Here is a 12703-nt window from a genome sequence, read left to right on the forward strand (position 1 = left end):
TCCAGGAGAAGCAAAGCCGCGCTGGGAGCAAATTTCGAGCTTACTCTTTGGGGCACATGTGGGTGAGTGACGTTGACGGCACTGCGGGGTCGTTGTCGTCTTCTGCTCTCTGGAGTCTGGCCAAGGCTTGTCCTGGAACCTGGCCGTTTCGATGGGTACAATGCAATACAATAGGCGGCCATGGCATCTTCAGCGCCTCCATCTAGTCCCGTTCCGACGGAACATGACTTGTACCAAGTTGGAACGAGTTGGCACAAGGCGTAGGGAACCAGTCGCGATGGTTTCTGACCCTCGGACGGCAGGTTTTGCCAGGGTAAGCTTCGACGCTAGCCCCGGCATCTGGGTTCTGTTAAGGCAGACCCAAAGGCTGATGGGGGGGGGGGGGGGGTTCGCGCTCTCCGGGCCAATGGGCTCAGGGCTCAGGGCTAGGGCCAGGGCCAGGGCTTGATCGAGCGCTACGATGCATCGGCTGAGCGCTACGATTTAGCGGGTTTTGGGGGACTTGCTTGACATGGTGCCTCCTGGTGCCTCCTGGTGCAACCTCCCTCAGCCGCCCCACACAAGCTGTGAGCTATACCTGTAGTACACCACCAGAGACCACCCACGTACATATACAGCAACGTACAACACCAGAGACCACCCACGTACATATACAGCAACGTACACCACGCCAGTCATCACGGCCTTATCTTGAACCTGCTTAGAAAACCCTAGGTGGGTAAGCCCATCCACCTCCGACGGAACTCCACCCCCATGGCATCGTCCCACCCCGAACATGGTCGGCCACGTCGAGCCAGCCCACGACGGAAACGAAGCATGCTTGCGTCACAAGGCAGGTCTACATGGTACTGCCACACCCCGACTGCTTCGTCATGGCCTCTCTCTCCGTCAGAGCTAGCTTCGGACGCCCCTATCTTGGAGCTGATTCGCCTCGACACGCCTGAGACCCAAAGGCTCGCCCAAACCGCCGTAAGCAAGATGCAGACCTGAGCTGTTGATACCACCAGCTGGTTCTGCACGCTATTCACATCACCGCCGCCCCTCCCCCTACCCCGCACACATGGCCACCGACTACGAATTCGAAGGATGGATGGGCGAGGATGAGTCCTCTGCCGAGGGCAACATGGTCTGGCAGAAGTACGAGCCTAAGACCTGGGAGGAGACAGATGTCGACATTCGGATCACCCACTGCGGCATCTGTGGCTCCGACATGCACGTCCTTCGCTCTGAATGGGTAAGCCTACTCGACGTCTACGCCAACGCCAACACAGGGACTGAACACAGGGACTGCAGGGCTGACCCCGTTTTCGACCACATGCAGAGGCAAGCCCCCTACCCCGTGGTCGTGGGCCACGAAATCGTCGGCGTCGGCGGCCTCGGCCACTTTGCCGTGCTCTTCGCCAAGGCCCTCGGCGCCGACGACATTGTCGGCATCTCGCGCAGGGCCAGCAAGAAGCAGGAGGCCCTCGACCTCGGCTGCACGGATTACATTGCCACCGCCGACGACGAGGGCTGGGAGACCAAGAACGCGCGCAGGCTGGATCTCATCATCTGCACCGTGTCGTCCGCCAAGGTTTGTCGCCCTGTGCTCGCTCAGAGCCGCTCTACCCGGAAGCCGACGAGTGCTGAACAAAGCCGCAGATGCCCTTTGCCGGATACATCGGTCTCCTCCGGCTGGACGGCACGCTTGTGCAGGTCGGTCTTCCCGAGGGCGAGCTGCCGTTTCGCCCTGGCGTCCTCACCGGGGCGCGACGCCGTATCGCCGGCTCCGGCATCGGCTCGCCCAGTGAGATCAGAGAGATGCTGCAGCTGGCTGTCGACAAGGACGTCAAGCCGTGGGTGGAGGAGCGGCCCATGTCCGATGCGAACCAGGCCCTTGTTGATTTCGAGGCCGGCAAGCCACGGTTCCGCTACGTTCTGACAAACTAGGTCATATACTCTGCATGCGGAACCCATAGGCACAGGCTTTAGCAGTGCCGGTATCTTGTAATAATACGAAAGACAATTGTACTTGGTTGTAGTGTCTTGCCTGCGGTGACGGGTTTCCGAAATCAAACGTCTCGGAGCTGATGGCTTTCGTTGCGAGGAAGACACTGCAACCTCCTTGAAATCCATGTGTCTTTTGAATTCGGACTGACCTATAAAACAGGAGGGAACCATGTGCCGGTGGTTGACTTGGGCATCCTAGGAGGACATCGAATCGACATCTACAGCGTACGTCCAATTGTGTCTGGCCGTCTCTCTGTTAACCCTCTTCTAGCCCTTGCGGTTCAAAAACAATAGTGAACTTTAAGTCACAGGCTTGGTGTTTCTCGGCACGAACGGCTGCTCATTATAACTCTGTGAAGCCATCGAGCAGTACCATGATCAAGAGCACTTTGCCGCTGCCCCGCCTCCTACATCATAAAGCCTTTCGATTCCGTGCTGCAGCTTCACAGTATTTGCTGACATCGAACGCCCACGGTCGGCAACTCGACATCAAACGATCATGGAGCGACATGAATTTCATCGAGCAATGCATCATGATCAGGAGGAATAGTAGCACCAAAAAACCAGTCGCCTCCTGTTGTACTGGTGGCGACGAGATCTTCTTTTCGCCAGTATTACAGAAGCCCAAGGCATACCACCTACGGGTCGACGACTCATGCGCATCTGATTTGCCTCACACTGCCAGTCGCCGCATGCCGCGCACATTGAGTTACACGATGGATCTCAGCAATGCAGTCAAGTGGATATCGCCAACCCACACCAGCAAAAGGCGTATTCACTGCGCCGTATCGCGGGAAATGCCGACATCGGTCTCCGCCGCCTGCGGTCTCAATTCTTGTCTTGAGCTTCACAACAGTGTCGGCCTAATACTCAATTACTCTGGTCAATCGGTTGAAGAGCCAGCGTTCACATGACACTCTGAAGATGGCGCAACGCCAGGCATCAAATATACCGCCAAGCGGGCCACCGTTCTCCAAGGTCAGCATGGTGATCCCAGACGCAAGTCACAGCACAACTGACCGTCCCCAGCGCAAGAAGCTCTTCATCACAACAACGGCAACGTGGGTGACGTGGAACAGCAATCTCGGCTCCTCGCTCCCGTCCAACGCGGCAACCGCCATCCAGGTCGACCTCAGCATCGCGCGCGGGCCGCTCGTCTGGCTCAACTCGCTCTACATGCTCGGCTACGCCGTCGGGCCCCTCCTCTTCGGGCCCCTGAGCGAGCACATTGGCCGGCGGCCCGTCATCCTGTACGCCTACGCCGGCTACATGCTCTGCACCATGGCGTGCGCCCTGAGCGACCGCTTCGCCCTGCTGCTGGCCTTTCGCTTCCTGACGGGCTTCGTGGCCTCGGCCCCCAACGCCACCGTCGGCGGCCTGCTGGCCGACGCGCACCCGGCGCAGGCCGAGAGGGGCCGCGCCATGGCCTATTTCACCTGCGCCGCCGTCGCCGGCCCGCTGTTCGGCCCGCTCGTGTCCGGCTTCGCGCAGGGCCACTCGTGGCAGCTCGTCTTCTGGGTCGGCTTTGCCATTGCCGGCGTCGGCCTGCCGCTGCCGCTGCTGCTGCCCGAGACGTTTGCGCCCGTGCTCGAGAGGCGGAGGGCTCGCGCCGCGGGGGAGGCCGTTCCCGGGTCGTCGGAGAAGAGCCTCGCCGCCGAGCTGAGGATCGTGTTCACGCGGCCGGCTGTCATGATGGTCAGGGAGCCGATTGTGCTGTGGACGGCGCTGTACCTTGCTCTGGTGTATTCCATCCTCTATCTGTTCTTCCAGGCGTACCCTGTGATTTTCCAAGGTACGTGCCCCAGTTTTGGACGGTTCTGCCCTTTGGGGGAGTGGCTTCATCGCTCACGTCACATTCTCCCAGGCGTGTACGACTTGTCACCGGGCATGATCGGCCTGGGCTACCTGCCGAGTACGTTGACCCAGCAGACAAGTCCTGACTGTCCACACGACATGCTGACGCGCCGCCGTAGTCCTCGCCGGTATCCTGCTGGCCCTCGCCGGCGTCTTCCTCTACGACGCCCAGCTCGCCCAATACCAAGCTAGAGGCTCCCGCTGGGCGTCCGACGAAACGCATCGCCGCCTGCCGCTGGCCTACATAGGCGGGCCCCTGTGCGTCTCTGATCCGCGTCCTCCCCCTTTTCTTGTCGGGCATGTCTGCCGAGCATCTGTCAAGCCTTTCAAGCACCAAACCCGCTAACCCCCCACAACAGCGTCACCCTCGGCCTCTTCTGGCTCGGCTGGTCCTCCACCGGCACAATCCACCCCGCGCTGCCCCTGCTGTCCGGCCTCCCCTTCGGCGCGGGCTACATGCTCATCTTCGTGGCCATGGTGAACCACCTGTCGGACGCGTACCGCGACTTCTCGGCCTCGGCCCACTCGGCCGCCAGCACGACGCGGTCCCTGGCCGCCGCCTTCCTGCCCGTCGCCGCGGCGCCCATGTACGCCGCGCTCGGCGTGCCGTGGGCGTGCTCGCTGCTCGGCTTCGCGGCCCTGGCTCTCAGCGCTGTGCCGTTGATCTTTGTCCGCTTCGACGCGGCGATTCGCCGGCGGAGTCCGTTTTGTCGGGAGCTTGCGGGGGGGTGATTGGCATGTTGCGGGGGGGTGATCGGTATGCTGTCGCGTGCTGCGTTGCTAGATAGAGCGGTGGACCATCTGCGGTTCAAATGCCCTGTGTTCCAAAAGGAAGCATATGAACCGTGTCACACTTTGACTGTTTTTTTTTTCATGCGGCACATGTCGTCTGCTCTTTTCCGTGATTGCAAAGCTGGAGCTGCCAGCGCATGACAGCAGAGGACGTCCTCGACAAAGATGCCAGTGTGGACGGTGCGAGTTGGACAGGTGCTGTTGACGACTGACAAGTGACCCGTCTGCCACGGACAAACAGAAGATGCTCAACAGGTCTGACGACAGCGAGCACGGAACAAGACCTGCCCCGCGCCGAAAGGGATGGACCCGGCTACAGGACACATTTTCCGACATCACTCGCTCGGCCGTAGCCGTGAGCCACCGACACAGTACAAAGGCTCCCAGATCGACAGGATCAATCCTTCTGGCAAGGACAGAAATCAAAAAATGTCATACATCAGGCACCTATACAGCCTATGATACATCATGACGCCACCGCGTTCCCATGACTCCCCTGCCTAGAGCTTCGAGGACTTGGGCGCCTTGGGCCTCTGCACCGGCGTCGCCAGCGGATCATAGACAGCCCCGGCCAGGTTGTCGCCCGGCGTGCCGTTGCCGTGGGCGTACAGACTCCGAATGTCGATGAGGCTAGGGTTCAGCTGGTCGACGCTCGTGCACCCAATGAGACGCATGTTCATCTCCATCTCGTCGCGCAGCAGTTGCATGGCGCGGTCGACGCCCTCGAAGCCGTAGCCGGCCATGGCGTAGAGAAAGGGGCGGCCGATGCCGACGCCCTTGGCGCCGAGGCACAGGGCCTTGATCATGTCGGTGGCGCGACGGACGCCGCCGTCGATGAAGATTTCAATCCTGTTCTCGAGCCCTTGCTCGCGCAGCACGGCCATGGTCTCGGCGAGGACCTCGATGGCGCTGCGCGCAAAGTCGAGCTGGCGGCCGCCGTGGTTCGACAGCACGACGCCCTGGACGCCGGCCTCGATGGCGCGCAGCACGTCCTCGACGCGCTGCACACCCTTGAGGATGATGGGCATCTTGGTGATGCTCTGGAACCAGGCAATGTCCTTCCACGACAGCGCAGGGTCGATAAAGGTCGAGATGGCGCGCGCGGCGCCCTGGCTCGTGTCGGTGGCCTGGCCGGACTGGACGTTGCTGCCGGGGTCGGTGAACTTGCTGCGCATGTCCTTCTCGCGGCGGCCGAGCTGCGGGGCGTCGACGGTGATGAAGAGGCCCTTGCAGCCGCGCTTCTCGGCGTGCTCGACAATCTTGCGCGTGATGGCGCGGTCCTTGTTCACGTACAGCTGCAGCCACTGGACCTGGTCGGCGGCGGCGGCGTCGAGCATCTCGTCAAAGGCGCACGAGGCGAGGGTCGGGATCATCTGGATGACCTTGTGCTTGGCGGCGGCCCTCGTCAGGACAACCTCGCCCTCGGGGTGGCCCAGCTTTCCGAGGGCCGTGGCCGTCACGTAAAAGGGCATGTCGACTTTGGTGCCGAGCATGGTCGTGGAGAAGTCGACGTGTTCGACGTCGACGAGGATGCGTGGGCGGAACCAGATGCGGTGGAAGGCGGCGTGGTTCTCGCGCAGGGTCATCTCGTCGTCGGCAGCAGACGAGTAGTAGCCCCAGGCCGTCTTCTTCATGACACGGCGCGCGACAGCCTCAAAGTCCATGAGGTTGTAGCACTGCTCGAGCAGGGGACGCTGGTTGAAGCGCTCCTGGCGGGCCACCTCGTCGGGATCCTCCTCCTTGGTCTCGACGACGACAGAGGCCATGTCGACGGGGCCGAGGTGCTTGGACTTGTCGAGGTACTTGTCGAGGGTGTCGGGAGGGTGTATGGGCTCGTATTCTTCGGTGGCGTCCTTGCCTGCGTACTTCAGGATGATCTTCTGGCCGCCAGGGTGTTCTGGATGCATCGTCAATCTCAGGGCCGCTCATGTTGGTGCATGACGGGGACAGGCGCTTACCAGGCAGGAACTCGGTCACATCGTAGGCCTTGCCGTGCACAATGACCCAGCACGACTTGGCATCATTGTGTTTCGCAATCTCGGCACCTGTGAGGCCCGACTTGAGAGTCATTGTGGCGATGCGTGGTCGTCTGGCTAGCTGGTCGTCTGGCTAGCTGGTCGTCTGGCTAGCTGGTCGTCTGGCTAGCTGGTCGTCTGGCTATCTGGTCGTCTGGCTAGCTGGTCGTCTGGCTATCTGGTCGTCACCGTCTCAGACAAAGCCAACTGTGCTTCCAACAGGGCCAAGACAGAACAATCACCAAGCAGAATGATGGCAATGGAAGAAAAAGTCGACAAGACGGAAAAGACAACGCCCGGCAATTGAGTCTACCGATGAAGTAGCAACAGACTTTCCGCAGGCCCGAGATGACGAAGAGGCAAAAAGATGGGCGAGAAAAAGATGGGATGATGGGATGATGGGAAGAGAAACAGTCGGCATATGCAATGGATGGCGCAGGTGCAGGCGAGGCGCCGATGCTCCAGAATGCCGATTCCCGACGGGACATTTTGCGGTCGCCTGGGTCGCCTGGGTCGCTGCTGCTTCCCCTTTGGAGGTGTGGAGACGGCTGATGACTTTCGCTCGCTCCCTATTAGACCGTTGTCCGCCGAGGGTATGCCTGGGAGGGCGCTAGTGCTAGTGGGGGGCTCGGGTTAAAGGCGTGCGGGGTAACCCCTCCTGGCCGGTCTATCCCCGGTGTGGTCTGGGGTTTGGCGATTCACCGAGGTGTCGTCGGTATAGCCTGCCGTGTCGGTGTGACAGCTCATCCCCTGATGCCAGTCAGCCGCCAGCCAGCGAGCTCCGCTAGGTTCATCTGATGGAGGGTCACTTCAGCCAGCGCCGTTGAAGGACATGCCACCCTTGCCGTCCCAGCTAGCTCCAGCTGGCTGGTCAAACACACAAAGTCTAACGTGGTATTCAATATCAAACGTCATGGGTATAGTACAGCCGCCAGATATGCCCCAAACGCCACCACCCAGCCAAACGACAACATCCTATCCGCTCATGTATATATAGCCCGTCAAAATGTGCTCAGATCAAACCGAGCCTTCCTCGACACAACCACGGCCTAGTACAGTCCACGCGACGATCCCGTCAAGCTTGACGGCCGAAGCGATCCCTTGCGCATCGCCAGCCTCGCGAGCATCCCGGCGGAGCCCCTTCGGTCGCCAGCCCGCTCAGACTGCCCGAGCTCCCGCACCGTGTTCGAATCGACAAAGATCTGCGGGAACAACCCCCACTGGCCCTTGTTGTTCTTGCCAGACCAGCACCAGTGCTCTTCGGAGGACCCTGACAAGTACATCAGCAACGATGCTCCAGCAACGTAGTCGGCAGAGAGAGAGAGAGAGAGAGAGAGAGAGAGAGAGAGAGAGAGAGAGAGAGAGAGAAAACAGCGGCAGCACTTACAGGTAATGTTGGTAATGACCTCGCCCTTGTCGAAACGCAGCCAGTCAACGTCCTTGCCCTTCGGCGCAAACCGCCACTTGGCCACAGCCTCGACACCGCTCGCCGCTCCCATCCTCACCTGCCCCCGCCCCGGCACCTCGAGCCTCAGCACGTCGACGGGCACGCTCTTGTACTCGCCGTCGTGCCAGCCCATGGCCCACTCTCCCTCGTACTTGGCCGGGAACTCAATGCCCACGACCCGAGCCCCTTCTGCGAGCTCAAACGCCGGCGTGCGGTCCCCAAGCATCCGCATCCCGTACATCCTCTTGACCGTCGTCCGCGCCCGCCCCGTAGCCTGCGTCGCAATCTCGTCTTCCTGCCCCGCCAGCGGAGACCGCGACGGCGGCATCTTAAAGTGCAGATCGTAGTTGTTCCTCAGGTTAAACGGAACCTCCCCGCCGTCGACGACCGCGAGGCCCTTGACGTGAGGCAGCGGTCGCGCATGGCGCGCGAGATGTTCGAACAGGGCTCGTTGCGTGAAGAAGACCGTCGCGTCGCTCGGTTCCGTCGTGGCCTGGGCCTCGACACAGAAGACGCACCCATAGAGCGTCTCGTCGGCGCGCTTCGTGGCAATGTGGCTCTTTTGCAGGAACCGAATGCGATAGCCGATCCCCTGCGAGTTGTAGTTTGCCTCGTCTGCCAAATTTTTCTTAGTGCGATGATGTTTGTATGGGATTTCAAGTGACGTACCCTTGTTTTTGACGTCCTGCTCGACGTGCTGAAAGTCCGTCTCGTAAAAGCAATGGGAGCACCGCGCAATAATGTGCATCCCAGCGAAGCCCTGTAGTGGTCAGCCTCATGTGATTCCGTCTTGGGCGACATACGCACAGGCTTCTTCGTCTTCTTGATGCCGATGCCTCCTCGCATGACATCCTTGGCTCCCTCGCAGAATCCCTTGTACAGGTAAAACGAGCTCGAAAGTCCAATGCTGCAGTCCTGCTCCCGCGGCGGCGGGCTCGAGACGACGCCCACTTCTGTGGTCGCCGCATCCACCGGAATGAGTTCTGAATAATCACTCTGGTTCGTCGGTACAGCTTCAATGCCGTCGTGAATTCCAGGTGGGAAATTGGCCGGGATCGTCGGCGCACGCGAGAGGTTCTCCTCTGGCGCCTGTATCGACGTGATGGACGCGCGGTGATCCATCATGGCGGGCGATGTGGTGCCATCACGGCGGCCCTCCAAGACAGAGCTATGTAGAGACTCCTGAGAGCGCTGTCGCGAGGGGTGCGAGTGATCGGAAGAATGGTTGCTGGTGTGGGAGTAGCGGTGGTAGACGTGGCTCGGGAGAATGGTGGCGCTAACAAAGGGGGGTGCCTCGGCGTCTTCAACGGCAGTCTCTTCCGGAATGGTGCCCGTGAAGGAGCGAGCGCGACCTGAGAAGGAGGATCTCTCGGTGGCACATGTTGATTGTTCTGCTGTTGGGGCGGCAACGAGGTCGGGCGAGACGGTGAGGTGGCGGCGGTCGGTAGATTCTTGCATCATGTGGTCGACGCCGATATCGAGCCGCCGGGGCGTGTGAAAGGAGGGTCTTCGGTCACGGTCGTTCTCGACAACAGCGGGTGAAGCGACAGGCGACATGTGTTCGACAGGAGAGTCAATGGCCGAGACGGGACGGCGGCGCTCAACAACGACGACAGGCGAAAACTCCTCGGCAGCTCCCGTGGCGATAGGGGGTGGCATGCGTAGCTCCCAGGGGTTGGCGGCCGGCGGAGGCGGCGGTGGCACGGACGGCTCTTCGATCTTAGGCTCGGGAGTGGTTGGCGCTGGTAGTACTAGTTCGTCAGGCACAGGAGCCGGAACTGGTGCCAGGATAGGTTCGGGCTCCTCGACTGCCGCTGGCGTAGGCAGGCTGGGCTGGCGACCAGGCATCTGTGCCGTATGTGTCGAAGCAGGAGACACAAGTTCAAGGGGGTCCTTGGCCGCGGGTTCGAGCCTCATGCGCATGAGTATCTCGCGAATGGCCAGACCAGCCTCCTTGCACAAGGCCTGCAGCTCGATGAACTTTGAGCGGTCGTAGTCTGCGGCCGTAATGACATCGTCAAAGTCCCACAGTAATAGATCTAGGCGTGATCGGTAGCCTGCAATATCGTCTATCGGGCGCGGTGTCAGTCAGTCTCGGGGTCTACGCTCGCGGATGTGCCACGCAGATGGCTGGTCATACTGTTATCCTTCAGAGCATCAATAAACGCAGCGCCGTGGTCGGCCAGCATTCGATCGCACAGGGGCTCAATCGCCTTGAGGATACGGTCCGCGCCCCGGCCCAGCCTCTGGCCCTCGGTGAGCATGTCCTTGTCATCGCCGGCATTCTGAACGGCTGTGGCGGCCTTGGCGACGATTTCCCGAAAGGGTGTCGCCACGAGGCCCGCGACGAGGTCCATCTGGTGGGATTCGACTCGGGTCGGTGAGCTGTAGGTTGGCGGTTGGGGTCAGGAGGGAGGACGAGGGCGAGGGCGAAGGCGAGGGCGAGGGCGAGGGCGGGTGAGGCGAGGGTGAGCCAGAGAGAAAGGGGGAGGCTGCCTTGGGAGGGCAGCAATATGGCCAAGCCAGGTGAGGTAGTAGGAAGAATGATGAAAGCGGTGCGAGTTGCGGTCGTGTACGAGGTCCTACAGTCTATGTTGGTAGGGAAGAAGCGAGCAGGAACACAAGGTACGAGGTGAGAAGAAAGAGGCCGTCGACAGATTGGGACCGTCGAGCCGTTAGAAGAGCAACGGCGGCCAGCGCAGCAGCAGCGCCAGTCGACCGTGAGCTGCCAGGCAGCCCAGCCTGAGCAGGTTGGCTGCTATGCGGTACCTTGGGTACGTACTGGCAACAGAGCCGTCTGGTTCGGTCCTTGGGCTGTTCGGTTCCTGTTCGCGTCGGTGTCCTGCCTGGGCGCTGAGCGGCGGTCCTAGCTCGAGCTCTACCTGGGAGGGGCTCGCTCGGCTCCCCTATGGTTCAATGCAAGCTGTAAGCCTGCCCGGTCAAGGTAGGGCGGACAGAGAGAGATCGAGAGGAGGGTTGGGTCAAGGACTCGTGGCTGGTAGGAGGAGGGGTGGTGGGGAGGGGGCTAGACTAGGTAGGGAAGAATGGTGGCGGCCGTTACCGACGAGGCTACATGCTGGTATATGCGGGTGCTCGTGATCCTTCTGGCTGTTTGGCCCCATCTCAGCGAAAGCGGGAGCACAGCGTTCGGGTCCGAGGCAGGGGTGGGCGGTGGACGATGGATGATGGGCGGGCGATGATCAGCAGCTGAGCTGAGGTGGTACAAGGACGAAGGTGATGGTCTTGACAGTCAAGCGAGGTGCTGGCTTATTGTCTGGCGCAGGACTGCTTAGTCCTACCTGCCTACCTGCCTACCTGCCTCGGGAGGTACTTTACCTGCCTCTGTAGGTACCTACCGTACCTACCTACCTAGGTACCTATGTACCTTACCTTCCCAAGGTATTATGGAAGGTAAGGGAAGCACGCACCCAGCAAAGAGACTCAAAATAAGACACCCTGGCAGGCGGCCCTCCAGGGCTGCGGAACGTCAACCATGTGGGGTCTGACAGTGTCTCTCATCGTGCATCGAGGGGTAGGATCAAGGCGAGGCCAGCTAGGGGCAAAGGGGGCTACTACAAGCAGCAGGGTGGGTGGCATTTTGCCCTCCTATCTAAGGTGCCTTCGGTGGGCAGCCGCCACGGCACCCAAATGGGGTACTTACCTGCCTACCACCTACCTACCTAGGTAGAGGTAGGTCCAGAGCAAGACGAACAATTGCGGCGCTCACTCGAGAGAGCCCCACTGACAGAGGGCGAGAGGGCGAGAGGACGGTCACGGTCTCAACCCTGCGCTGCCAATTGGCCCACGTCTCACGCCACAAACAACCACGGAACCGCCTTGGTGCCCGCTGTGCGCCGTGTTGCCGCTGTGCGCTGTGGTGCCGCTGTTCCAAGGGGCGCAGCGAACGCCTCCTTGTCGATTCCGTGTGCCCGAGCCCGTCTCCGCCATGCGCAGTCAAACTCCACGGCCTCGAGTCTGCCTCGTGCGGGTCACGAGCAGGACAGAATAACGGTAGGCAAGGAAAAGAAAAAGAAGACGAAAAAACCACAAAAACCACACGGAAAATACCACAACCAACAAAATCCTTTGGGGCTTTGCTCACGAAGGCTTTCTCCGCATCGTCATACATGCCGATTGGGGCGTCTTGGTGTGAGTCCTACAGAAGATGGGTAGTCACTTGTACCAGATCAGAAAGCACACGACTATTTTCGTGTCCCGTCCAGGCTGCTCCGTTCCATTTCCCGCGCTACAAGAATAGAAACCAATGAATAACCAACCAGAAGAAAACACTACGCATCACTTCAATGGGCGTCATTCGTGTCTCGTCATCCTCGACCTCGGCTTGCCAATGTCCCTTCCATCTTGAAGAGGTTCGTGCTCACCACATTCCCTTTCTCTGCTTCTGCAGCGTCTCAAACACCTGCGCCTGCCCACTTTTGGTCGTCTTGCTCAGACGCACACCCGCCTGGCTCGCCGCGGGCACCTCGGTCGCGTTCTGCTCGGGTCTCTCACTGCATCGTGCGGGGACCTTGCAGGCCTCCTCACGAGGAACGCACCTAGAGATCAGAGAACGACCGATCTGGACCGTGTCGTCAATGCCTCGCAG

The 12703-nt window shown here is 60.5% G+C and overlaps 4 protein-coding genes across 4 annotated transcripts; 2 read left to right on the forward strand and 2 right to left on the reverse strand.

Annotated features, from left to right (window-relative positions):
• Nucleotides 1–1060: 1060 nt before the first annotated feature.
• Nucleotides 1061–1929, forward strand: VDAG_08959 (uncharacterized protein; the record flags this gene model as incomplete). Its single annotated transcript, XM_009656762.1, has 2 exons — nucleotides 1061–1573; nucleotides 1642–1929. 2 exons carry the CDS (start codon nucleotides 1061–1063, stop codon nucleotides 1927–1929), a joined length of 801 nt encoding a protein of 266 aa, XP_009655057.1.
• Nucleotides 1930–2498: 569 nt separating this feature from the next.
• On the forward strand, nucleotides 2499–4896 carry VDAG_08960 (uncharacterized protein; the record flags this gene model as incomplete). Its single annotated transcript, XM_009656763.1, has 8 exons — nucleotides 2499–2723; nucleotides 2914–2967; nucleotides 3019–3781; nucleotides 3854–3901; nucleotides 3963–4101; nucleotides 4203–4543; nucleotides 4780–4815; nucleotides 4877–4896. The coding sequence occupies 8 exons, from the start codon at nucleotides 2499–2501 to the stop codon at nucleotides 4894–4896; spliced, it is 1626 nt and encodes a 541-aa protein (XP_009655058.1).
• A 239-nt stretch (nucleotides 4897–5135) lies between these two features.
• VDAG_08961 (cytochrome b2) lies at nucleotides 5136–6705 on the reverse strand (the record flags this gene model as incomplete). The annotated part of the gene is made up of 2 exons (XM_009656764.1): nucleotides 5136–6532; nucleotides 6594–6705. The coding sequence occupies 2 exons, from the start codon at nucleotides 6703–6705 to the stop codon at nucleotides 5136–5138; spliced, it is 1509 nt and encodes a 502-aa protein (XP_009655059.1).
• Nucleotides 6706–7699: 994 nt separating this feature from the next.
• On the reverse strand, nucleotides 7700–10454 carry VDAG_08962 (uncharacterized protein; the record flags this gene model as incomplete). Its single annotated transcript, XM_009656765.1, has 4 exons — nucleotides 7700–7920; nucleotides 8038–8689; nucleotides 8905–10166; nucleotides 10238–10454. The coding sequence occupies 4 exons, from the start codon at nucleotides 10452–10454 to the stop codon at nucleotides 7700–7702; spliced, it is 2352 nt and encodes a 783-aa protein (XP_009655060.1).
• Between the last annotated feature and the right edge of the window lie 2249 nt (nucleotides 10455–12703).

The sequence above is a fragment of the Verticillium dahliae genome, genomic scaffold, assembly GCF_000150675.1.
Source record: "Verticillium dahliae VdLs.17 supercont1.24 genomic scaffold, whole genome shotgun sequence".
Classification (NCBI taxonomy): Eukaryota; Fungi; Ascomycota; class Sordariomycetes; order Glomerellales; family Plectosphaerellaceae; genus Verticillium; species Verticillium dahliae.